The sequence below is a fragment of the Anarrhichthys ocellatus genome, unplaced genomic scaffold (genome assembly GCF_004355925.1).
Source record: "Anarrhichthys ocellatus isolate YVR2014 unplaced genomic scaffold, GSC_Weel_1.0 scaffold15, whole genome shotgun sequence".
In the NCBI taxonomy this organism is placed as follows: Eukaryota; Metazoa; Chordata; class Actinopteri; order Perciformes; family Anarhichadidae; genus Anarrhichthys; species Anarrhichthys ocellatus.
Genome location: NW_022280045.1, coordinates 8,112,839 through 8,140,636, shown reverse-complemented (window position 1 = coordinate 8,140,636; position 27,798 = coordinate 8,112,839). Strand labels below are relative to the sequence as shown.

Genomic DNA, 27,798 nt, shown 5'->3' with positions numbered 1-27,798 from the left:
ATTCCGACGCACATCCCTCACGGAGGAGCAACAGCTACGCGGAGTTGGCCAAAGTGGACTGTACAGATTCCTCCCTCGGAGAAAGACGACTTCGTACGCGGGTCCTCACCCTCCGCTCGGCCGGGCTGCAGCAGAGAGATGCGCCCCGGTGCAGAGGTTCGGTGTCAGTAAAGTCCGATGAAGAGAAAGAGACAGGGAAAGGGCGCAGTGTAGCGCTCCCCGCAGCATCGCGGAATACCGAGACCCGATTGCATGCAAAATAAAGAAGCGCCTGTTTTTTTTCGTTTATTAATTTTTTTTGGGGGGGGGGGGTAGAATGGGGCGGTGCGAGCCCTCATCGCAAGTGAAGACATGAGAATTGGGAGAGGAACAAAAAGCTCGGCTGCAGAGCTGTGAGTCTCCATCCATCCGAAGGGTCCAGTCTACACACCTCTATTCATGTTGCAAAAGCCTGTTTTATGACAATGGATTACTTGCTGTGGCTGTGCAGCCTCATTGTGCCAGTGGTGCTGGCCGTAGAAGGTATGTGGTTTGATATTTTTATGACTACTTCAGTCTCGTGAATGAACAATGGACTGTTTTAAATGCATATTCGAATTTGGCAACAAAACACCTCATTGTCATTGAAAAAATACGAGCATTAACACAAAAGATTTAGCCTCATAGGAGCAATAATCCACAGTGTGTATTTTATCTGATCATTTGATTAATGTCCAGTTTAAACACCAGATCAGTCATTCCTGCTGTTTCTGTATACAGGGGAGGTGAAATTAGATCTGTAAGCAAGACTCCGTTCATGTTTTGGATAATTAAAGCTGTTAATATAATGCCTACCCGCTCTGTTAAATGGGCAATTCCGCTGAGTATCAATTTGCTCTGTAATTGTAATCCAATCTACACATGTATCAGCACGTCCCGTTCCCTCAGTGTGTGTGTGCCGACATCCCAGTGTTCCCATTGCGGCTGAAGAGCTGCCCTGTTGCTATTGTCCCTGTTGTTGTCACACCCACAAGCTGAGTGAGGATGCCCACCTGCCCTACACGGCACCAGAGAGGCACAGACAGTGCAGAGGGGCGTCCCTCTTTGCTGTCACTGTAAAATAGAAACACACTCCTCATATGATGCATGTTAAAGGTTCTAAACCTGCTGCTGGGGTTCACCCACCAATCAGTGCTGCGGACGCTTAAACACGCAGACCGGAGCGGATCAATCCCGGCCCCGGAAGCACCTCAGGGACACACATGTGAAACACATTAGATGACAAGTGTGAATTAAAGGTCAATGGCTTAACAAGTATGCTGCAGCCCCCGAAGCTCTCTCCATCACTGAGGGAGTGCTGCTCCAGGGAGAAGCCCACCCCCTCGCCACCGCTGCTGCTACCCAACCCACCAACCCACCCACCCACCCAGCGACTCCTCTCTGAGCTGTAGCTACATTTCTCTGCCTGGCCTCCCTCTTTCCCCCTCCCTGTCCAATCTGCCTCTCCTGGACCACGGCCAAGCCCGATCCCTCATCAATTCTGGTGTCAGCAAGTAAATCAATGCAGCGGCTGTAGCCTTCCAAGTCCCAGTGGGCTCTCACGGCGTGATGATCAGCCCCCGTTTCCCCAAACCGGACCACTAACTGTTACTCAAAGCTCAGGGGTTAACTAATACTTGTCCTCTGAGGATAAACATGAAGGGCAGATCACCGGATGGGTTTAAATGATGGGGGGGCGGGAGGATGTTTTTTTCAGTGAGTTGCATGTCGTTTATTTAGCTGCTTACTCAGTGGATTTCTACACATGGATTGAATCTGGAATTTGGTTGTTTTTTCTCCCATTGGCAAGTGTTTGCACATGGATAATGCAAGCTGGACTGCAACTTGGAAGTGTGTGCTTATGTACAAAAGCTACAGCGATGACTTATCTCCAATTCACACCAACAGACTGCAGTAAAAGCCTCGGCAACTGTGACACTTTTATGTTGTATCGTCCTCATTTACAGTCAGCGTTTACTGTACTCTTATTTTAGAGCTCATAAACTAGATAGATGACCAATCGGAAAGCATTTTATGAAGTGGGCCTAATCCACAGTATGTGTGTGTGATTGTAGGAAAAGCACTAAGCATTTTCACATTGATAGAGAGCTTCATTCACATTCTCCTGCTTTCCATACATCAGAATATCAACAGGGGACAATTATTTGTTGACCTGTAAAAGCAGGTGCAAGCAGCCCCGAGGAGAGATTGAATTAGGTCGGCTTGACTTGCTCAGAAAGTGCTCATCAAGCGTCACACTGAGCAACGCACTCAACTGTTATCATTGTGATTCTACGGAGAGAAACATGCACTCAAATGAACCTTTGCTTAGAACGAGCCCAGAAGTCAAACTATCAAGAGCTTAAACTCACGATTTCTCGACACCTATTTATAGCCATGCGTTTGATCGTCCTGCGATCACTGATGACGATGTTAATATTTCATATGTTTGCTTGTTGGCAGTGAGTGTCAGTGTAGTACAAGGCGAGGCCTCCCTTTCATGATGCGCCTGCTCTCACAAAGTGAATAAAACATTAGCATGTGTGAGCTCCCAAAGCGCCCTGGGAATGCAGTTGGGTGGCGTTTTTGGCTCCGGCAGGCAATCAAAGAAAAAACGAAAAGAAAAGGAAAAAAAAAAAAAACGGGTAAATGCCACGGGTGGTGATGCTCTAAAGTTCCCACTGCAGCATTGTTTTCTTACCCCGGGGGCAGAATGACTCCACCGCTGCTGTAGTTTTACGGGAGATGGGGGAGATTTCTAGATTTGAGTTATGGCAGCGAGGCGATCTCAAAGGCATTGTAAATTTAACAGGGAGGAGGAGAACTGTGGAACAAATGGGATCTTTTTCAATCTAACCGGTTTCCAGGATTTAGTGAGTTGACGATAACACACTTTGGTGAATAGAGTTGTTGGACGAACGGAAGCCTGATTCATAGTGAGCAACACATGGGCCCGGACTCAGATGTTAGTGCAATGATTCTTTAAAATCTAAGGAGAGAACTTTGGCCGTCTCTTGCTCCCCTGGGAGGTCAAAGGTCATGTTCGGATAGAAGATGACCTCTCAAGCTGCCAGGGATTCAGCATCTCGCTCAAGAATGCTTCAGCGTAGGAAAATCCGGCTTTTCGCAGGGGCTTGAACAGTTGTTTACAGTTGTATGGATGGTCAACTTGCTGCCCCTTCAAGTGCATTGTGTGTGAGGTGAAGCCTGTTTAAAGGCCTGTGGTCGGATCGGGCTGAGTGATTCTGCCTCTGTTGCCTCTGGGCAACCGGGAGAGAAGAGGGAAGGGGCGACGCAGCGGATCAGACACCCAAGAGACGGACTGGATCAGCAGCATGTAGTCAGAGAGCGTTCAGTCAGCTGTGTGCCGAGCGTAGCCGAGCACAAGATAACAGCCGCTGACTTCACTGATTAGTTCCTCCTCTCTGGCTCAAGTCTTGCTAATCAGCAAAACAACCTTGTTCGCTACCGTATATTTCGCTACTCGGTACAGAAGACCGAGAAGGCTTTTATAAATGAGAAACAGGGCTTTCTTTTGTATGTAAAGTTATGTCAGTAAATGTACATTTTCTTTGTGCATAAATGTTACTTATTAAATTTCATGCAGGGGTAAACGTGATCTCCATTTTCAACAAAGATGAAGGCAGCCACTTATTACCCTTTGAGTGTAATTCTTTTCACATTGAAGCACTACTTAAATGTTTATTCAAATGTTTCCCTAACCCTCAAACACTGCTTTCTGCACACAAAAGTGTTCTGGCTTTAAATCACATGCATGCTTAACCACCATTAAGAAATCATCAAGTGACTGCGAGTTCATGTGATTAGGATTAGCTAATTCTTAATGCATCATCACTTAATGGTCGTTAATTCAAATGTTCTTCATTCTCTAAATTTATATGCCACCAAATTAGCTGGAACCCAGTTACATAGAAGAAGCAGTTCTCAGAGCCACACACTTGATCAGCGTGAGAACAGAACGGAACCTGTTCTCATAGAACTATGAAGATGTTTAAATCAAAACTGCTGATGGTTTGCAAACATTAACATGTTGCTGCACGATGGTAATAGACCAATGCATTAATAATTAACCAATTACATAGACTCATAGACTTGATAAACAGGAATTCGTGATACAACCTGCATTAATTCATTATTTAAGTCATCATGAATCATGTATTACTTAAAGGACAACTTCAACATTTTAGGGAAAATGCTTATTTGCTTTCATGTTGAGCGTTACGTGAGAAGATTGATCAAACTCTTATGTCTGTCTGCTAAATAAGAAGCTATAGAGCCAGCAGCTGGCTAACTGAGCTGAGCACAAAGAATGGAAGCAGGGGGAAAAGTTAGCCTAGCTCTGTCCAAATGTAACTAAATCAGCCTGTAGTCTGACATAAACCACAAATAAATGGAATTTGTTGTGTTTACAATTATTTTTTTATTTCTTTTACAGATTATACAAACAAAATATTCGGTTCCTCAGTTAGCTTTAGAGGTGCTGTTAGGCAGACAGCTGTTTCCCCATTTCCAGTTTTTATCCTCCTATAAGCTACCAGCTCCTTCATATTTAGCAGACTGTGCAAGAAAGCAATTTCCCAAAATGTTAAACTATTCTTAAAAGCATGTGCCCTTATTATATAGTATTACTGATTATTTTTTCAGTAGCCTAGCAGGACTGTAATCTGTCAAACGTAACACTACTTTAAAGGGGAACAAAACCAGAACATTGCATAATGTAGTTTATTACTGCACATCAAAATCCATTGGTCAGATTTAGTCGCCGTTTACACACAGAGCGAAGGTCATTTGCATAGAAAGTAAGAACTAAGAAGTCTTACTACTGGCTGTTGCTCTTGTCTGCTACTGCAGTGTGAATGTGACCACCTGATGCACTAGTTGAACACAGATGTAATCTATCCTGTTCGGTGCACAGATCACTATTCATTATCTCTCGTCCTCTTAAGAAGAAGAAAAGCCATTGTGGTCTCTCTAATGAACACGCAGCGCAGACTGTAAACACTGCGCATATCTCTATAGCTGCTACAGATGGACCAGTGATCCATCTACTCAATCACACTTCTGTTATTGACACACAAAGACAAGGACAACACCGTACTGTAACTGCCTTTTAAAGCAAAACATCTACCAACGTCGCGGTGCCAGAACAAAGCCACGCGTCTTGGGGAAGAGTGCTGCCGTTGTTCTACACCGGTCATGCTATTTGTTTGCCCTCTCGCACCCTCCTTCAGCAACCGCTATCAACGACTTGTGAGCAAATGGTGCACAGCAGGCGTCGTGTCATTGAGTCTCCGTGAAGAAAGCATAATTGTTTCGGTAATTATGTGCTAACAGCAACAGAACAATGGGAGTCGAGCTGTATGTTGAGAGCCTAGAGAAGGGGGGCCGCGTCGCTTCTGAGGTGTAATGAACTCGCCGGAGCACCAATCAGGTGACGACTGATTGACAGCCCGACTACAATGCTCATTGATCCCGCTGTTTATTCTCTGCCTCCGACTGTCTGCCCAGCTCTCACCTCCTCGCAAAGTCGTACAGAGCTCGAAAAACAGCTGCCCACATCACTTGATAACTCAGTCTCAGTTCAGAGGTGTCATGACACAGCACCGTCAGGTGTTTTTTTGGGGGGGGTGAAGTGAACCCCCCCCACCCCCCAAATGGGATCTATTAATTTCCCCTATGCTTGTGACCTCTCTGAGCCAGTGCTAGTTTAATGGAATATTTCCCATCCCAAGGCATCTTGGAGGAGGCTTTGTTCTTGATTCCACAAATGAATATTGAAAGGAGTACGTTTGCCAAACACACACAGAGAGAAAGCCTTAATTAGGCGTCATCACAGATATGCCTTGATTGTCACAGTGCTTTCAAAAACTGAGTGCAAGTGGGTGGAAGTCAGGAAAGAGAGGGAGAGGAAGTTTTACCTGAATCCTTTGTCAAGCAGAGTGTATGTGAGTGTGTGTGTGTGTGTGTGCTCCTTAATGCTGTGCAACAATTTTGTCCCCTCCCCGTCCTCAGACCATATAATTCAGGTTTTGTCAACCTTCCTCCTACTCTTTATTTGCAGAAACCCTTATGGACAGTCGGTGGGCAACCACAGAGCTGGCATGGACCACGTTCCCAGAGAGCGGGGTGAGTTAGTGTGTTTGTTTTGTGTGTGTGTTTTCTTTCTCCCTTCATTTAACAACATTTGTTCCATTTGGTTGTTAATAGAGCCCAGTCTGCCTTGAACGGCACACCTCCTACTGTTTTATATCTTTGTTTTTGCAGTGTATGTTTGCTTTCCCGGATGCTAAAACACAAATGAGAAACACATTGAGTAGAAGAAATAAAAGATTTTCTGTATTTAGAAAATGTAAAAAGCTCGATTAAGGAATACTGTACTCGACAACAACAAAAAAAGACGGACACGCAGATACACAGAGCAAATCCCCACAGTGTGAAAGTGCTATTAGGTAGGCTCTACCTTGAACGTCTCCCCAGGATATAGAGAGCTTGATAATTGAAAGCATGTGTCTATGTCTTCTATAATACGGACCCAAGAGCGCATTACAGGCAGGAATTAAAGTTTTCAGCTGATACCCCCTGCAGGAATGGTGAGAAAATAAAACAACATGAATTTGACCCCAGGGCTAACAGCCTGACAGACCTCCCCCACTCCCAGCCAGTGTAATTTGTCTTCGCTACGTGAGCGCAAAGTCAGTCAATGGAAATGGTGGGTTTCCATGGAAACGATCTTGGGCAGCCCTGCTCCTTCCTCCCCGGCTCTGAATGTCCCAGCGTCCATGAAGTCATATGTCACGACTGGCGAGGCAGCCCCTCTCCTCCCGCGTGACAAGCCCATACGTTCGGGGCCGGCAATTATCATATTTGTCAGGTAGTGCATCAACGTGTTGCCGGTGATTGACGACGCCTAATGCTGACTCTTGGGCTCATCGTTTGGGAATAAATTGCACGGCAGCTCAGAGACGTGAGATGAGTTATGCATTATTTTCTTCCAGTTGAAATAATCAATTTCTGGGAAGCTCATTTGTTATAGAAACGAAGCATTATGTCCAGGAGGAAATTAGGAAAGAAAATCTAAAAAGATTTCTCACAAGGTTATTTCCTAATAGACTAAATTGATCAATTGACCAATGACGCCATTTATCATGGCCTATGGCCTATGGCCTGTGATGTTAGTTACCTTATACAAAGACCAGTTCTAACAACATGTAAAGCTATACATTGATAGGATTTAAATATTTTCTATACTGACATATTAGTCTTCAAGTGATTATTTTTGAGGCTACATGATGTAAAAAGACATCAGAACACAACAGAAGCAAATAACTGCTCTCAGATGTTATGCGTAAATACATGTATATATATATATATTCTACGTAATCTTAAGTGCTCAGGAGTGCAATCACACTGACAGCATTGCATTTAGATGACCATTTTAATAAATAACCCACTGTTTGCATTATAGATGTGTGGGGAAAGTTTCCATTTAAAGTGCACAGTTTTATGCTCTCATCTCTCGCAGCACAGATAATATGTTTATATGATATAGAAACCAAATCTCCTCTTGAGACTGTTTCGATTGCACTGCAGCAGTAATAGCTATGAGCGCTGCTTGCTATTATATAGGTGTGTGTGTGTGTGTGTGTGTGTGTGTGTGTGTATAGACTTTGATAAAGGTCTAACCAACGCATTTGTGACGATCTTAGCTGCAAAACATCCCTATTTTAACAAACCTCCGGCACGTGATCAGCATCATGACTGTTAGTCAAACGGGCATAATGCATGAAATGCGTTTTAATGGGAAAAAAGTCTCTATTAATAGTCCATAATGATTGGAATTTTCTGAATGATTCATGTAATTAGATGCCTTTTAGCTGCAAATTATTGCTCACAGGCCACATGTACACAGCCACACTGGGAATGTGTGTGTTGGTGTGCACGTGTTGCATTTTTACATTCTGTTGATAGCAGACGTCACTTTGCTGTTTTGGATGCCCTCTACGCTCCAATGGTTTGCATTAGGATGCACCGCGTTTAACATTACTCAATTTTAATTAACAACATATTGATTAACCGAGTTTCTGCTCGTATAGTACTGCCGCTGCATTTATACAAAGCATTGGATAATTAATACAATTTAGTCTCATCTTCTTCTTAAACCTTCTCTCCTCTGCTTTGTCTCTATCAGTTGTCCACATTGCTTACAGTATTATGTTTTTCCCAAGTCCCTGCTGTCATCGCTTCCTCCATCACAATGTGTCTCTGTTGTTTCCACAGTGGGAGGAGGTTAGCGGCTACGACGACTCCATGAGCCCAATCAGAACCTACCAGGTGTGTAATGTCCGACAGCCTAACCAGAACAACTGGCTCAGGACGGACTTCATCCCCCGCAAGGGCGTGCTGCGCGTCTACGTGGAGCTCAAGTTCTCTGTCCGTGACTGTGCCAGCATCCCCAACATCCCCGGCTCCTGCAAAGAGACCTTTAATCTGTTTTACTATGAGTCAGAGGGGGACACCGCTACAGAAACCAACCCTCTGTGGAGGGAGAGCCCCTATGTGAAGGTGGATACTATTGCCCCAGATGAGAGTTTCTCTCTGCTGGAGGCGGGCAGGATCAACACCAAGGTGCGCAGCTTTGGCCCCCTCTCCAAGGCTGGCTTCTACCTGGCGTTCCAGGACTTGGGCGCCTGCATGTCGCTCATCTCAGTCAGGGTTTTCTTTAAGAAGTGCTCCACAACTATTGCCAATTTTGCTGTCTTCCCTGAGACTGCCACAGGGGCAGAAGCCACCTCTTTAGTGATCGCTCCCGGGGCCTGTGTGACGAACGCCATGGAGGTGTCCGTCCCTCTGAAGCTGTACTGCAACGGGGACGGCGAGTGGATGGTTCCCGTGGGCTCGTGCACCTGCGTCGCTGGCTTTGAACCTTCTGCAGACAGCACTCAGTGCCAGGGTATGTATGCTGAACAGGCATTTGGACTTTTATTTAACCAAACCTCCTTTATATGCTCAGAGCTAGTCACCTCAGTCTGTGCCCTCTTCTCTGCATTTATTGTGCGGCTCCTGAAAGGGGGTGAAGGAGGGTGGAGGAGAGTATGAATTAATGAGGTGTTGCAGAGAGGAGCAGCATACAAATATTGCAAGAGCAGGACGGGAGGGAAAGAAAGATAGCAGGGAGGCACAAAACAGAGAGCCAAGGAAAAAGCAGATAATAGAAGGGAAAGGCGTCCGAAGTCCGGAGAAAAAGAGATATTTACAGAGAAAGGGAGACAGCATGAGTTAAAAGGTGTGAATTGCCAAAGATGGGATAGTAACAGCAGCCAAAAGGAGAAGAATGAAAAGGGAGGGAGGCTGCAGGAAGTCAAAGACAGACAAGCAAAGCCTCCTCACACCTGGGTGTGAGGAATAGTGTCTAACATGCGCCGAGAGCTCATTCGTTGCCATTTGGCGGCTCAAGGTTAAAAGCTTGCCTTCAATGCCTGATGAAAAGCTCTCCAGAGCTTCAGCCAGCGGTTGCGATGAGGAAGTGTAATTTCCTCCACGCCCCCCCCCGTTAGTTAATCTACAGGCGGCCACACTCATTAACACCATTCAGACCAACGTGAGCCAACACTGCCACGCTAACATTAATCACTCAGACATTTCATTTCTTACCTCGGTCTGGACGCGCGCTCGCCGCCTAACACCGCACGAGATGGAGGGAAAGGCGAAGACAAGGAGGAAAGGAGAGGAGAGACAATAGAGAGGGAGAGGAAAACATTAGTGTATCGAAAACAGGAGAATCATCGTGCCCTCCAAAGAGGTTAATGGATTGAAGCAAGACAGCGGGGTGATTCAGCACCCTCTCGAAAAGAGGCGAGGAAAACAAACAAATAAAAGAAAATGATGATGCACTGTGTAATGTAGCAAAAATAAATCAGATCAGAGAGTGTAGAGCCTAAAGGTCTCTGTGAATTATGAGAAGAAGAAAAAAAAGAGTACATTTTCATCTTATCTTTTTGGGCTTTTTAGTGCACGGTTTTAGAGCTACAATGCGGGGCCATTAGCTGCGCTGATTTTCCTAAAAGTGCCATTGTTGGGAATTAGGGTGGAACTCCAGTTCAAACTGAAAGACCACTTAGGCTAACTGGTTAATCACACTCTTTCTCACTGGCTGAGTTTTATGAGCCCTCAGGACAGATGTTTGCCAGAGACCCCACTTTTACTCCACCAGTTAGGAATGTGGCAAACAGTAAAGTGTGGGGCTCTGGGGGCTGATATATCCAGACCTTTTGCTGCTAATCCCCTTTATCTGAGTCCTTCTTTAGTGTGGGCTTATGCTGGTTTATCCTTAAGACTCGATATCAGCCAAACCTTCAGCGTGACACTTTGGAATTCAAATTAATCGCTTGGACACATCGTCTAAGATTACCGCATTTTGTATATTTTTCTGATAACTCTCCTCTCAGGTAATTTACGTCAGGTCGGATTCTGGTCCCTTCATTTGAATTGAGTTACCAGATTATTATGGAGCTCTTCTGCATACATGTGGAGGCCTTGTTTGTATTCATCCGTGTGTTTTGGAGGGCTGAAGACACAACAGACACTGATTGATGGGTTTCGGGTGTATCCCTTTTCTCAGAAGCATTCTCCATCCCTGTTTGTCTGACAACAGCAATCTCCTGTCAGCAGCCTATCTTCATCTCCATCGTCCTCTTCCTCCTCTTCACCATGAAACTTGGCTGTCATCCCAACTCTCTTTTTGGGGAGATTAATTTCACCTGGTAGAGAGAGTGAAAATAAAAAGAGCACGTGCAAATAAACAGATAAGACCTCATGCTTAAGTGTTCACCATCTCTCACGTACCTGTCAGCATTTCCTGCATAAATATTGCGCTTTGCAGGTACTTCACAGGAACAGTGTTTGTTCTGTGACAGATGTGACAGCCACTTTTCTTTTAGATAAGTGACAAGCACAGAATGCTTTTGTTTTGTTTTGTTCTTATTGTGCTTTTTGTTTTCTCTTCCGCCCATCCAGCTTGCATCTCTGGGACCTTCAAATCCAAATTTGGGGAGGGATCCTGTTCTCCCTGCCCGTCCAACAGTCGCACCAGTGCACGAGGAGCCAGTATTTGTCCCTGCCAGAGTGGTTTCTACCGCGCTGACAGCGACCCTCCCGACTCTGGCTGCACCAGTAAGTCATCCTCCGATGCACAGGCAAAGATCCTCAACTGTTCTCATGCTGAGAAAAGTCAGGAGTGTAGGAATAACGTTCGCTGAATTATCAGGGCCAGGATGCGTCTATCATTGTGTTTAAAAACCCATTTATTTGTCACATACGCACTCATAAACACTCCGACTAGTGAAATTATTTGTGCCAAGCTCCAGAAAGCAACTAACAAATAGAAAAAAATATATAATAGAATACTATAGTGTACTTCTTAAAAATAATCATTTTAAAGCGACTATAATTGATGTCTTTATAATAACAACATCAAATGACAATGTGAAAACAATGTGACATTGTAAGAGGGATTGCTTGGAGTGATGAACCTCTTTGTTTTCAGTAAAACAAAGCTCTAAAAACTTTACACCGCCTGCTCAGCACCAGACAAGACAAGAAGAAATGAGCGACTAACAGGTGCACATAGTGGAGTGTATAGTAGCTAAAGAGACATTTCCCTCAGGAGTCGTTACAAGTTTCAAACCCAAATTGTCCGCTTGGTGGCAACTAGTCCGGTCCGGTGCTGACCGCGGCGTCCATGCTTGTTCTGCATGGACAGGCCTCTGAGATTAGTCCCAGCAGTGGTACTGATGGAGAGCGACGTGTGCTGCCTTGACTGCGTAAAATCACCCCCCAGGGGCCTTTCGCCGCGTTAAATGACACACAGGGCCCCGCAACTGTCTTCCCCAGATTCTCGTCACAGGAACACTGTGGACTCTGACATTGACCAGCGCGCACAGACAGGCGGGCAGGCACTCAAGCACCACCTCGGACTAAACACGCAAACACACACAAACACGCAGTTCTGACAGTTCTGTCCCTGCGGGCTGTCAGGGCTTGTGCCAGGCAGCCTGTGCTTTGTGTTGGGAAGCGGTGTATTGCACAAGAGAGGCTCAGCCAGTCAATGGCCGGCAGCTTGGACTCAGCGTGTGTTTTTGACGGGTGTCCAATTAGAAAAGCCTCCACTCTGAACTGTGTGTGCCTAATTAGAAAGGACAGGGCGAGGGAAACGCTGCTCAGGGCAAGCCGGCCGAGGAGCTGAACTCGGACGACAGGCAGTCTTGGCCGACGAGAGCCGATGGCCCGAGAGCCTCCCCATCTCTCCCCCCTCTCTCTCTCTCTGCTTTGAGACAGGTTAGACGTTCTGCTGCTGGAAGCTTAGAGGCAGAGCCCTGCTCCTCTTTCACTGCAAAAGGATGAAAAGCATGAACCAATCTTTGTTGCCTCCCACTGCGGTTATCATACTTTATCCAGGTTTTAAACACTCTTCGCTCAAGATGCAGCACTTCTTATTGAACCGTGGTGGCCTTGGGTTGTACTGATACAAAGACATGAATTTCTATCAAGAGTGGATTAGCCAAGTTCAACACGCACAGAGAGGGGTTATGCATGGAAGGTGAGTTAAAGTGTAGAGCTGTGTAGGATCGTGCTTTTCATAAAGCAACATTACTTAGTGATGAACAGTGCTGTTCTGCTTGTGCATGGCAAGTTGTATTTATCCTCCTGTCTCTGAATATGTTGATTTATTCATTTGCACCAGGACATTGCCCAGTTGTTTTTACATGTTCCCATGCCCTTTGCTTCAGATTTGTTTGGGGGGCATGTAAAGGAACACATTTATTTGTGCAAAAGGATTTCATGAAAAGGAATAGGATTACTCTCTTTCCTAATTCTATACATGCACTACTTCCTTTTTTTTTTGCCTTCTTACAGAGGTATTAAAACATTTCTCTCACCTTCGAGGGAGTATAATGTAAGCACTGCATAGGGAACATGACTAAAGCCTCAGCTGTGTGTTTTTTCCCATTCTGCCTGCCCACCTTCTTAAACATCTACGTGTGTGTGTGTGTGTGTGTGTGTGTGTGTGTGCGTGTGTTTCTGCAGCAATCCCCTCGGCGCCTCGCAACGTTATATCCAGCGTGAACGAGACCTCGCTGTCCTTGGAGTGGGAGGAACCCGAGGACACAGGCGGGAGGAGCGACCTCGTCTATAACGTGGTGTGTAAGAAATGCCTGCGGGACCGGAGCCCCTGCACGCGCTGCGACGACAACGTGGACATCGCTCCCCGCAGGCTGGGGCTGAGGCAGAAGAAGGTGGTGGTGAGGAATCTGCAGGCTCACACCCGCTACAGCTTCGAGGTGCAGGCTGTCAACGGGGTCTCTGGGAAAAACCCCGCCTCACCCAGCTACTCCACCGTCAACATCACCACCAACCAAGCCGGTTAGTAGAAGAAGATCTGTCAATGACATCGGATGTGTTCACAAACCCAGTTAATTCATAGAGCCCCCTCCGATCAATACCACTTAACATCACGAGGAAACAGGCCTGTGAGTGGATCCTAAGTTCAGTCAATGTCAATGAGTGTCTAATGAGCTTTTAGCATCCAGAGCGGTAGTAACAACACAAATAAACATTGTTGAACATGCTCAGTGAGAGCGACAGATGGAAAAACTCTCAGGCGGAGCTCTGCTTTGCTGAGGGAGTTACAGAAAAGGCGGGTAAAATGTTAAGTGGGCTGTACTTTATATCTCCACTGTCAGCTTTCAGCACTCTGTCAACCAGGCGTCTAATGTTACATCACTGACAATGTCACCTTTCAACATCTCTACTTGATATTTGCAGCGTCATCATCAACCAAACTGCTCAGCACCTTTTCAGAGAATGTAATTACTCTTCCAGTTAACCTGCACTTAATCCACCTTACTGCAGTTTATGGACCCGGGACAATGACTATCAATTGAGTCACTTTCAGGCCTCACAAATCAATAAACTGCCCACCAGTGAAGGTGACACGTGTACCGTTTTTCTTAAACCGTTAAGGTTGAAGTATTTCGAATAATAATTATCTCACTGTGATGGTTTGTGACTTCGAAAGAGAAAATCATGGCAACTTAAAATGACAATCCCCCCCTCCAAAAAAAGTGACGTCTATTAATGTAATCTGTCTCCTCTCTGATGTCAAACCGCAGCACCTTCAGCAGTGCCCACCGTCCATCTGATGCGCTCCACCTCTGACACTCTCAGCCTGTCATGGCTGCCCCCTGAGAAACCCAACGGGGTCATCCTCGACTACGAGATTAAATACTATGAGAGGGTAAGCTCTGACTTTTTAGCCGCCATGTAGGTCACAATGCTCTCCTTATTGACTCTGAAAATCTGCTTTTCCAGCCCTGTGCAGAGAGAAGCATTTTTATGGATGCTGAAAAATGGAATATTGAATTGTGTGCAGGGGGATTGGTTGTAGGGGGGAAGTTAAAAAATGTCTATTGTTGGAGATTGTGCTGGTCAGACTAGGAAACTGGTGATGTAAATGCTGCAACATTGGTTGGATTAAATTCCATAGTAAAGCCGTGTAGATGTATGACCATTACAGGGTGTTAACACTGAAAACAGCACTGTTTTAAAAGAATGCAAGGGTCTGCGTTAGTCCATAAGCTAAAGGTCATATACCAGATTATGATAAACTGTAGTAAAACCTATATTCTATATGTCCATATAAAAAACGGTGCTTCTAGTTACCAGAAGCTATAGGTCATACCAGATGTAAGCAAAACCTCTTGAAATGAGTAACAGTGCATTTTATATCTCATGAATTTAACTTTTAATTTGTAAAATGAACATTGTGTCCTTCTTTCAAAGGTTACTGCTTCATAATGCAAACTGAGAACCAAAAGATTGATTCTTTGCCTACAAGCCATCTGAAAAGCATCAGGAGACACTTGACTCTGCTGCTTTAACGGCCCTTTGTTTTACTTCAGGGCCAGGCGATGTCCCACACTGTAACATCCCAGCTCAGCTCAGCCAAGGTGGAGGGGCTGAGGGCCGCCACGCCCTACGTGGTGCAGGTCAGAGCTCGCACTGTTGCCGGATACGGACGCTACAGCAACCCCATGGACTTCAGCACCAGCCTCCACAGTAAGGACAACCTCCCTCCTCCTTTCCAGTCCGTTCTTGATGATCTGCTGCTACAGGTTTCTTAATAAGGGTTCAAGCTTAATAGTTTTATGGCTGCCTTAATTGGTAGCCATTATGCTGTCAGTACAGGCCACCCTTTAATCTCTCGAATAGTGTTCCTGCTGTTAATTACTTATTTGTGTCTGTGTGTGGTATTTGCTCCAGGTAACCCTCAAAAGTCGGTGCAGGACCAGCTGCCTCTCATCATCGGCTCGGCCTCGGCAGGTCTGGTGGTCATTGTTGCCTTGGTGGTTATCGCTGTTGTCTGCCTCAAGTAAGTGTTTGATTTGTATTACTTACAGCCTGAACTATATGTTTCATTTTGTTAGTTAGACTGTGAACAAAGCAACTCATTACATTTTAACATGCTTTCAAAGGGTTTGTAATCCTTTAGCTTCAAAAAGGGAGCTCAAGAAAAAAACAACAAGCTGAAGCAGTCTGTGGTTCTAAATCTGATAGTTGAGTTAGATATTAGTTTCATTCCCTGTACGTGGACAGGGTGAAGACTGATTACGTGAATGTGACCTTGTTTATGTGCTGCTTGTTTACAGGAAGCAGCGCAGCAGCTCAGAGCTGGAGTACACTGAGAAATTGCAGCAATACAGTGAGTTTATGTGTTCAGCTTGAGAAGTATCTCGTCTGTGGTCTTTTGGTCATGCCGGTACAGTTAACCAGCTGATTCAATCAGTTATCCAATCACCTGATTGAGTCAGGGAACCATTTCCCTATTTACTCAGAGGAAGTCTTGACCATGTTGTCTGTCTGATGTTTGTCACGATACTCGTTCTTATATGTGAACTTTACAAGATATGTGGTTTTATTGCATTTTTATCATTTGGCCCAGAATAAGAGATTAAAACGAGGCTATTTGTAATAATAATACAGCATTTTTGTGAAATACGCTGAACTGCTTTCATGCCATGAGAAAATAAAAACCACTCTTGTGTCTGTCGATTAAATATCATGCCAAAGCGACGAGACGGTTAGCTTAGCTTAGCATAATGACCATGGATGTATAAAGTGAAGTGGGTACAGCATTGGAGGCGGCACCTCATTAATTCTTATGAAAGTTGCTCAGTTGCGCATGAAGCAAAAATATGTTCGTCTTCCGAGTATAACATGACCCATGCACGCTGGAGAATACCTCTGGATTCAGCTATTATTGCATTTTACAACTTTTAGGACTTAATGATTTGAGAAAGGGATTCAAGTGTGATTTCATGTGTTCCTCCTGGGAAGTTGATTTTCTTAAAAAAAAAAAAGAATAAATAATAATTATCCACTGATTTACAGTCTTTCCCAATGTGAGTCTATGGGGAAAAGTATTTTTGGGCCGAATGGCATCACTTGACGAACCCGGACATTTTGATTCCACCTTTGGCCACTATGTCAAATTTCCCCAAATGTCCCATTCATTAAATGAAACTATTCAAATTGAACATCAATTTGATGTTCAACAGTTATATCACCAAGGCAGGTATGACTAGAGTTTGACTTCTCTCCTTCCAGTTTCTCCAGGGGTCAAAGTGTACATCGACCCTTTCACCTACGAGGACCCCAACGACGCCGTCCACGAGTTTGCCAAAGAGATCGACATATCCTGCGTGAAAATAGAAGAAGTCATCGGTGCAGGTAAACAACGCTGTTCTTTCTGTACGAGAGGACGGAGGAGGATTCTGGTTTATTAATCTTTCATTTGAGCAGGAGTGTGGCCATCAAGCCGCGAGGTCTGATCTGTAAGAGAGTCCTCTTTGGGAGAAAAGTGTTAGATTTCACCGAGTGTGCATGAGAGCTGCTGGTGGGAAGGATTGAAGTAAAAAATCTTCTCTGAAGCTCTTTCCCCTCCGGTCTGTTTTTTTTTTTTTGCTCTCTTCAGCGGCATGTTGTGTCCTAACTTCGCCTCAAATGACAGTCTGCTCCTGCTCGTTCAACCTTCCTCCCTTCTCTCCGTCTCTTTCTCTCTCTCCCTTGTAAACACTCGCTCAAAGGCACCAAATGCAAGTTCCTCGCCCGTCCTCTGTCTCCCTTCACCGCTCCCAGGTTCAACACTCGATCGATATGGGTCGCTCCCTCTCTCCCCAACATCTTTGACCCTTCACCTCCCGTCCTTTCTTCTTCTCTTTTCTAATCCTCTCCCACAGTTGAAGCCGACCCTCAACTCTTTCAAAATCAGCTCCTTCACTCCCGAATCCGACCAGTAACGTTCCTTCTCCCTGCATTTTCCCCAACTTCCCCTTTCCTTCCACTCCTCCTCTTCTTTCCTCTGCTCACTCAACCCCTCTCCCCCATCACCCTCACTCCCTTCCTCCCCACCTTGTTCTCTCAATCAAGGTGAGTTTGGCGAGGTTTGCCGTGGACGTCTCAAGCAGTCCGGTCGCAGGGAGATGGTTGTGGCGATCAAGACGCTGAAAGCCGGCTACACCGAGCGCCAGAGGCGGGACTTCCTCGCCGAGGCCTCGATCATGGGTCAGTTTGACCACCCTAACGTGATCCGGCTGGAGGGCGTCCTGACGCGGAGCTGCCCCGTCCTCATCATCACGGAATTCATGGAGAACGGAGCCCTCGATTCCTTCCTTAGGGTAAGTTTGGCGGGAGGTGCGGCACGCCGCAACGCCTCTGACAGAGAAGATTACTTTCTGTTTGTATCAAAGCTGAGAGGAACACACACACACAGACAGTCATTCACGACACCTCTGGGTTATCGGGATGTTTTACTCTCTGTGAAACACCCCGAGGCACTCACTTGCTGAGTGATAGAGATTAAATGTGCAATATAACGCCTGGAGACAGGCATAGTGTCTCAGCTTGACGTGACTGACTGATGCTGACAGGCTTTCCGACGCACAAACTCCTGGTGGAAAACTGTCGCAAAGCAGACCTTTGGATCGGGTTGCTTCAGCGTATTAGAGAGCCCTTGTACGACTACAGAATGCATTACTGATCAGAGTTTTCCGTTCAGACCTACCGCCACCTACACAAAACGCTGAACAAAGGCAGAATAAGAAATGAGGTGTCACACAGTACATTTGCAGCTGCGTGGGGGCAATTACATGTCATTTGCATTGTATAAAATGTGTTATCCTGCATGGCTGGGCTGTGAAGAAGTCTACTTACTGTAACTGTTCGGCGGGAGGAGGCTACTTAATGCTTCTGCTCGATCGATGGCACACTGCTGGTCTTAAAAGCAGTTTATCTTTAAGTGATGTACAGCTGCTTGTTTGCATAGATGATGAATCAGTGATAAAGATGAGCCTTGACATTGACCAGCTTGTTTGATATTTCATTATAAACGTTAGTGGGCTTAATGCCTTATAACCACTCATCTGCGGTTCAATGCTGGCTGAAGACCTTGTATATTGTACTTATTTCCTGTCTTTATGGACACAAAAAGGCAAACCTGGAAAAAATAATAATGATTTAAATCTGTGAATGTGATTTAAGTATAAGCAGAGAAGCGTATGAATTGATTCTTCACAGTTGTTGATACTTAATACTACAGACACATTTCAGCTAATAATAAAATACCCACTTCTATCATCTAGGCCTAGGGCTAGCAGAACATCGACAACCATTTTAAAATTGTAATATTCACCACTCTCTGTCATTCAATAGGCCGAGGATTCGATTAATTGCCCACAAATAAAACCCCTCAGCTAGTTTTATATCACTGTGAATAAAACTGTTTTGTCCAAAACAAGTTTGAAATAAAAGATGATTTCTTGGGCTTTGGAAAAACTTGACTATTTTTTCACATTTTTTAGGTCATTTATCAATTGATTGATTAACTGGGGAAATGATCGTTACTATTATTAAATAATGAAAATAATTGTTAGTTTCAGCCTTTTCTTAATATATATCTTGGGTGCTTTATTGATGGAATATAAATATGTTTTTCAGTACAATCCTTAAATATATAACTTAGAATTAATATTTATAACTTCTCAATTGTTATAATATAATGTGATTCAACACATTACAATAACTTTGCCTGAAGAAAATGCAGTGTAAAATTGGCAAAATTAGTTAAATTAGTTGATATATGATTAGACAATAAATAAATGACTGAATATCTTAAATGCTGAATATCGATAGTTTCTGCTGTTTAGTACTCAGAGCTACAGACACATTTTGTATTGAGAATGGGTACCGAGCCCAAACATTTAGTCAATTGAAATAAAAGTAATTGACAACAATGTTTGTAATCAAAACATTTTTTAAGTAATGCATCAAGCTACCAACTTCCAATATGTAGATTTGCTGTTTTGTGTTGTTGCTCAGTCACAGCAAGCTATTTGAAAAAGCTGCAACTATTTTTCGTAGATAATCAGTTATCAATTATTTTATGAAATGTCAAAAAAGTGAAACACAAGTTCCAAGAGCCCAAAGTGGCATTTAAAACGGGCTTGTTTACTCCAACAGTAAATCCTCACTGAAGCAAATGTTTCTCTTTTCTTCTTGAAAAGTGACTTAAGGGATGAATCAATTATCGGATAACTGGCAATTATTTTTAGTTGGAAACATCCCCTGGGGCTCTTGGACATTGCCATGGACACCACTCTATTTTGTGACATTTGATAGACCGGACAATGAATCTATTATTTGAAGCTGATTTATCGGTAATGAAAACAATCATTAGAGGCAGCCTCACATCTGAGAGTCCAGCCTGAGCCTCTTCCCTCCTTCACACCCACTCCTCTCAGTCAGCTGTCCTACAGATAACACAATAAACTCGGCGGCCTGTGCTGTCCTCACCCCCGCTCCCGCCACTTTCACGCTGCCTGGAACTCTGAGTTCTGCCTCAGACATGCAGACTATAGAGTTAACTCACACATGCACAAAACTGTCCATGTGTGTGACGCACATGAGGCTCTGTTCTGCTGCTCCCCGGAGACATGGACACACTTACACACACACATGCACGACATATGCACATGTAGAGACATTACGGATATAAAGCAATAACACCCACACACAGACAGACAGACATATGTACACATCACCATGGCTTTGAAGGGCCTGGTATGAATCATGGCTGTTTACACATCCATCCATTCTGGCTTGTTTTGCTGTCAGACTTCATCGGAGTGTGCCGACTACAAAGCAGAATGTTTATCGTTTTCTCATGTCATGGCTTGTGTTCTGTGCTTTCTCATTGTGGAGTCAAAGGAGGGATTGATTATGTCGGAAATTGTTTTTCTTTTTCTTCTTACATTGCATATTCAGGTCATGAAAGGGAAAAACCTCACAGCGTAGTTTCAGCTTCATCCATCCATTTTCTTTTTTTATATATCAGATAATTGTGTATTGACATTGAAATGATTAGTTTCAATTCACACACTTCAGGTTTAGTGAGCCGTCACAGGTTGGAGGTCGGCTGATGTATTACGATCCGGAGTTGATCCCACTGTGTCACACCTCACGCGCGTGGAGAATTGAAAATTAAACCCTGAAAGCCCTAATCTCAGATTTTTTTCATGCTTCTTTAATTTTAACATTAAAGGGCAGAATTCTGCAAATCAGGGACTTTCAAATGTGGAAAATAAGCTTTGAGCAACACGCCATTCTAATTCAGGCGACGAGACGATGCCGCTTTAATGTTCGCAAAGCGAGAAAAATACAAACAAAGCTTTGTGTTAACACCCGTGAACTGCCTGTACCTGTAACTAGTTTATCAGTCAGTTTGCAGAATTGAACAAAATACCTGCAGTTGTCTGTCTGTTTTTGATTTCAGCGTTGCAGCTCCCTTTCTGTTTCTGTGTGGAGTCAATATAGAGCCTTAATGTGTTTAGTATGACAGTAAAGAGTCTAGTTAATCAGCTAATTGGACAGCATGCGTGAAAAGGTCAGCCGTCACTGACTGTCAGGAGCAGCCGTGAAGCATTATGACAGATGTCATGTTTATGCGGCCTCAGTGACTGATTGGCTCTCTCTGGTGCTTTCTCCTCCTCCTTATCTCCCGTGCTCTTCCCTAACGTCTGTTTCTCCACATTTCCACACATCCTTGTTTCTCGTTCTCATTTTTCATTCCTTCGCTTTCCGGCTTGTTCATTAACCGCCTCTCCTGCTCTCCCCCCCTCCCCGTCCCCTCGATCCGTCTCCGGCTGTGTTTTTGCAGCTGAACGACGGGCGATTCACGATGACACAGCTGGTTGGGATGCTGCGTGGCATCGCCGCGGGGATGAAGTACCTGTCAGACATGAACTATGTTCACCGAGACCTCGCCGCCCGGAATATCCTGGTCAACAGCAACTTGGTCTGCAAGGTCTCCGACTTTGGCCTGTCGCGCTTTCTGGACGACACTTCCGCTGACCCCACTTACACGAGCTCCCTGGTCAGTATTATGTTTGCTAACCCTGTGTTTGTACACTCGCTGCATGTTTAATTGAGCATGTTAATTTGATCCACTTCACTTGTTTCACATATGCATATGGTCGCATGTGTGACTGTTCATGTGTGCCAATATTTGTGTGAGCGTGCGAGAACGTCTGTGAAATATGCATTAGCTTCTGTATGTGTGTGTGTGTGTGTGTGTGTTGTTTTAAGACTGCAGTGTCTCTCAAGGTGTTGATACCCCCTTGTGTGTGTGTCTGTGTGTGTGTGTGTGAGCAGGGAGGGAAGATTCCCATCCGGTGGACGGCACCAGAGGCCATCGCCTTCAGGAAGTTCACCTCTGCCAGTGATGTGTGGAGTTACGGCATCGTCATGTGGGAGGTGGTGTCCTACGGAGAGAGGCCATACTGGGACATGAGCAACCAGGATGTGAGTCCGCTCAGTCTCATGCTACAAACATATACCTATAGACCAAATGCACATTCGGGGAGTTTTATGTTTACGTTCAGGGCCGGCTGAGAGTTTCTCTGAGCTGTTGCAGCTATGATTTCCAGCGTGACATTTTGGACCTGGGCCTGTTCTGCAGCCTTTATCTCCTCGTTGCAGTTGCTGGTGCTGCCGTGTGTGTCTGTGTTCTAGTTTTGTTACCACCATATTTACAGCCCTAGCCTGCCCACCCTCTACAAATCCATACTGCAAAGCCTCCCTCACATACACAAAGGAGAACGGGCGTTGTTACCTGTAGGCTATCTACACTGCACAGACATCGTAACTACAGCAGTGAGCTCTCAGGAAAGAAAGAGAAATCTCTTGGTTTCTCCTCCCTGAGCAAAGTACTGAAGCATGTATACACTTCCACTTCATTCTCTGGGGAATGTCTGCTCTGTATTGTGCTTCAAAAAGACAGTTGTAACGCTGATAGCAATAAAGCAACAAAAAAAGAAAGAGAGGTGGAATGAAAAATGCCAGTAATGTATGTATAACTTTCATAACAAAACCCACATGCAGTAATAAAAGCATCAAAGTGGCGGCTCTCTATTGTTCCCAATAGCCTTTGTGCCACAGTCATCACTCAATAAGCAACAGAGTCAACAAATGCGAGATATAAACAGAAGGACTCACCAGCTAGAAGCACAACATAAAAATCAAAGGACAAGCAGCAGGAGAAGAGGGGTGCAGCAGAAATGTTTTATTGTTCCCAAATGGCATTTTTTTTATTGTTGTGGGGGGTTGAAACCCATACTGGGCTTATGGAGGAAACTGTGGTTGCTAGGCGAAATGAAATCAATGAGTGAACGTTTTTATCCTCCACTTATTGTCTCTCCTATCAATCATGCCACTTTTGAAGTGACAACTTTGAGAATAGTTGTTTTTAGAGTTGTATGAAGATGCTGAAACGAAGATTTGGAATGTGTGACAGCATGAGCCGAGAAACTGTCTCATGTAGGACATAATACAGTAACTGGGGGTTTATTCTTCCACCACACAAGGGCCGAACGCAGTGAGTCAGAGCCAAATGTTACCACTTTGTTGTAAAAGCACCACATGAAATTTACTATATTCTGGGTCGATATTTTGCACTTTACAGCATTGTGAGTCTTTCAAATTATTGGATAGATTGTGAAATCTTGTGGTAAAATGTTATAGTGATGTTCAAGGTCCCCAATGGATGAATTGTAATAACTTTGGTGATCCCCTGACTTTTCCTTTAGCGCCATAATGTGGTTGAACTTTCTGGTTTGGAGTGAAATATATCTTGACAACTGTTGGATGGATTGCCGTGAGATTAGCTACAGATATTCATGGTCCTAACTCTGATGATTCCTTAACTTTACTCTCGCGCCATCATAAGGTCAACATTACAATTTGTCCAATACCGTGTTTAATCACCACACACCTGCAAAACCTACGACATTCCCTGCAAACCCAGCTGTAAATGTTAGCATGCTAACAGGATAAATGAAGATGATGAACGCATCAGTGTGTTAACGTTGTTACTGAGAGCTTGTTGGCATGTTAATGTTAGCAAGTAGCTCAAAGCACCGCTGTGCCTAAGTACAGCTTCCAGGAGACTTTTAAGAACTACTTCTTGTCCCTCAGGTGATGACGGCAGTGGAGCAAGACTACCGGCTGCCCCCGCCCATGGACTGTCCCATGGTGCTGCACCAGCTGATGCTCGAGTGCTGGATGAAGGAGAGAAACCTGAGGCCCAAGTTCTCCCGCATCGTCAGCACCCTGGACAAGCTGCTCCGCAACGCCGCCAGCCTCAAGGTGGTGACCAGCACCTACTCAGGGTGAGTCCACCACATGTAGAGAAAAATGTCTTGGCTTTCCCACACACCCTTCTTCTTCAGTAAAGAAAGATTCACATCATAGTTTATCACTTAGCATTGTCTTCAAAGTTTCAAGACGGATGGAAAGTGTTTTTCAAAACCTGTTATATCTCTCCCTCGCTCTGTTTAGGAAGAGCAAAGCACTTCACTGTTGCAACATTGGCAAGTTTGCTGTGAGATTTACCGACCTTTCAGATGAACCTGCTGAATTTACTTTCTAAATAGCTGCAGAACAAAGTCTCGCTGGGTTTATGTGTAGGGGGTTGTACCACACGGATACTCATCTGCAGAATGAATCTAGACTCTGACCAGTCTAGAGAATCTCAGTTCATAACAGCAAACAGAGTTTACAGTAAATGCAGACACTCATAGTAGAAATATTTGCTAATATTTTTACAGGAACTTTCATCATAAAGTCTGTAATGTTGTTCGTTGTGCTGTTGGCTGACTTGGGAGCTACTGTAGCGGACCTTTGTTGAAAACGTATGCAATATTCTGCTAGGTTTTCCATATAGGCACTTTGTGCTTTTGAAGTTTTTCCCACAATAACAGCTGAATAGTGCAAACACAAAACGGGGCGATGCAACTCTCTCTCTCTTTCACCTTGTGTGAAATTGTCCCCTGTAACCTGTATTGTATTGTATATGACGGCTGTGAAGTGCAGGGTGAAGGCTTCTCCTGGTGCAGAGGCGAGCGGTGCTGTGCCTCTGGGCTATTGGAATAAGATGTCACAGTAAAAAAAAGAAATATATGGCTGGCCTAAAGAGAGGCACACCAAGGTGCATGCTTGTTGGGTTTGCTTTGTTTTATGCTTTCGGTTGATTTGGGAGGATATTTCTTTGAGCTGAAGGCTTTCACTGTCTGCCTCTTTTTCTCTGACGATTCCCTTGGAAGTGTAGATGTTGACTTATTCATAGGTAGCCATCCTCGCGGTGACGAGTTGTTTTTCAACTTTGTTTTTCAGCGCAGTGGCTTCAAAAGTTCCAGACATTTTTACTGACGCGTTTGTTCTGAATTTTGTTAGCCTGGCATCCAGTCGATTATATGATTAATGCTGGTTTAGATGCTGGATCCTCAGCTCTGGAGTGATGTATAATGAATCAAGCGCACATCCTCAACTCTGTGGCTCTGACTATACTATAGTTTCCCCTTTCCGACAGCCACAAAAGGCAGAATTCATACGTACAGTATCCAGGTTTTGTGCCAGCTCCTTGGCTCACAGTTTCACTCCAACACAAAGCCCCAAGGGCAATTCCTACGCCAGGATTTGGGCTCAGTGAAGCTAATTGTGTGTGGAAATGTAATGGCTGACCTCGGTTTAATTCCCCCTATACTTGGCTGGATGCTGGAATGTAGGTGATAGGACAGACAACAGCCAGAGCTGCTGATGTGGAAAAGCAGGAGGTGATGAAGTGTGAGTAATAAGGGAGATTGAGGAGAAGCTAAAAGAGAGGAATGTGTTTAATTAGGTTGCTAATGAGCTTTTTAATGCATCAGGGGAGGGCGATATGTGTGTGTATGTTTGTGTTTGTGTGTGTGTGTTTGTGTGTGTGTGCATGTTATGCTCCGTGTCGCTGTGTGCAGATGACATGCCAATGATTAATTTATGGCCTCATCTGTATGCAACAGCAAGAGACATAGACGGAGGAGCGGGAGGAAGAGGAGGAGAGAGAGAAAGGATCATGTTGTCAGAGCATGATTTAGAGAGCGTTTCCCGTGTTTGAGTGTGCGTCTCAGCGCGCGCTCCTGCTCACCTGCCATTGGCTGCTCAATGATGTCGGGGCAGATAGCGGAGGGAGAGAGAGGATATGAGATGCAGCGCTATCTGTAGAGTATCGTCAGTGTCGAGGGCCTCAAAAACAAGGACACTGGCCGAGCAACAAAGGACGCACGGAGACTGCTGCACTTTTTTCAAGATAGCTAAGAAATATGTTGCATTTTTTATTAACACTGATGAGTAGATTTGGCAGGGCATTTGAGCTGGACTTTGTTTATGGTAGATGAAGCTCTAGATCAGCAGATTTGAGCGTATCCTCATGATGCTGTATTTTTATTGTTTATAACCATGAGGTGCGTATATATATATATATATATATATATATATATACATACGATGGAGAATTTAAGATAGTTTATACCTTTATCCACCTTCAATGATTGCACTTATCTGAGTAATAATGGGCCGTATATATCTTTTGTTTAAAGGCTGTGAACCTGCTGCTGACCTGTGCGGCTTTGTGTTGGCAGGGACCTGCTGCGCCTCGGAGGGACGCTGCCGGGACACAACAGGAAGAGTCCGGAAAGCAGTCAGGAAATCGTTCGGCAACAGATGAGCCAAACTCTCCCCATCAGAGTGTGAGCTGCTGCAAACTGGAGGATACAAAACGAGTAAAAAAACTACCTAGAAACTCTGACAATGAAGAGTGTGATGTAAAATAAAAAAGAAGAAAAGGAAAGAAGAACGCTCCGGCTACCGAGAGAGAAAGAGGACCGTTTTGGAGATTTTCTTTCCGACTGGAGATTTAATGTCCGTTTAAAGAGAACTGTCCATTGCAGTGTGTGTCTGTGTTCATTACTTGACACTTGTGGATTTGTGACGATTGACATAAAGCCAAACTTCCTATTGCCCCCTCTCAGGTTGTGTTTGCATGTCTGCATGTGTTTTCTGCTGGTTGGGAATCAGTCTTTTCTTCTCTTCCCCCTCAGCCTGAGGACCGGAGAGCTCACACAGAGGGTAGGATTCAGTGTCTAGATGATACAACAGTGCCAAGATAAAGCAAACATTTGCTTAAATCTAACTCTTAAGTCAGCTCGACATCTGTAGACCTTCAATACGATCAACCTTTTTGTTTTTTTTTTGAACCCAACCTGTTCTTTAATTTTGCTTTGTTTTTATTGGGGGGAAAAACCCACTTTTCATCTGCTTCCTCTTAAATACTGTCTTCCACATGTACTGGGAGATATACGTGTTACAAATCTGTACAAAGCATCCGAGTCTTCACACCGTCTCTCTTCACCGAGGAGAGGCGTCACTGACACTGTGAGGGACACGTCATGTGCATGCCAAAGTGGAAACTTCTTCATGAGAAAAGTACAAATAAGTTCCACATTAACTGTTGCTTTGGTGGCATTTTGCTGTGTGGACTTTAACGTCCATGTTTTCCTAATCTTATTTGATTCATATACGCATTGTTCTGAATGCTAAGTTATTATGTATAATTGCAAAGAGATGTTTTTTTGGGGTTTTTTTAGAAGCACCGGGGCTTAACTTTTTTATTACAATGCTTGTTTTTTCACACACATTAACAAACCAGACAGACATGAATGAGTGAAATTAAGAAGTGAAATGTTCTGCTCAGATCAGAATAATTATATATGAAAAGCGCCTGTGGTAGTGCTGTGTTGTATATTTTACTTTGGCGAATGTGTTGCAGATCAGTGGGAATTAAAAAGGTCATTATCCAGATGATAACTTCGTGACCTTAATATTGACCTGACCTACAAACACTAATGTAGAACAGATCACTCATTGGTTTATTTCTTCTGACATGTGTTTTCTTCAGCACGCCAGCTGTCAGCGCAGTTCCTATCTAAAACAACTGCCTGTATATAATACTATATTTCTATTAGACCAGTCAGCTCAGTATTTACAACCATCTGACCTGACTCTGGCCTCTCTATGACCCTCGTTTATATGCTTGTTTGTTTATTGTGAAGGAGCAAACAGTTGGAGAAAGTGCAGTTTAAATGGTCATTACATATCTGAAACTATATGTCACAAAGAAAGAAGAAAATGTGTGTCTGTTAGGGCAGACGTTTTCCTGTGCAATTAAAGGTGTATTAGATTGTAAAAAGAAAAAAACTCAAGAAAACTAGAACAAAAATAAGCATTTCTCTTTCAGTATTTTTACGATAATCATATGCAAATAAATTATTAAACGGA

General features: G+C 44.3%; 1 protein-coding gene across 2 annotated transcripts; it reads left to right on the top strand.

The window, feature by feature from the left end:
* Positions 1-27,798, top strand: ephb3a (eph receptor B3a). Of its 2 annotated transcripts, none has more exons than XM_031854716.1 (15): positions 1-522; positions 6,101-6,165; positions 8,317-8,989; positions 11,053-11,208; positions 13,123-13,458; positions 14,208-14,332; positions 14,997-15,153; positions 15,358-15,466; positions 15,744-15,796; positions 16,702-16,824; positions 17,524-17,771; positions 21,308-21,523; positions 21,802-21,951; positions 23,623-23,816; positions 26,103-27,798. In XM_031854716.1, exons 1-15 carry the CDS (start codon positions 459-461, stop codon positions 26,212-26,214), a joined length of 2,781 nt encoding a protein of 926 aa, XP_031710576.1. In that variant the 5' UTR covers positions 1-458; the 3' UTR covers positions 26,215-27,798. The 2 variants fall into 2 exon arrangements, with proteins under 2 accessions (XP_031710576.1, XP_031710577.1); XM_031854717.1 differs by having other exon boundaries at positions 26,061-26,148.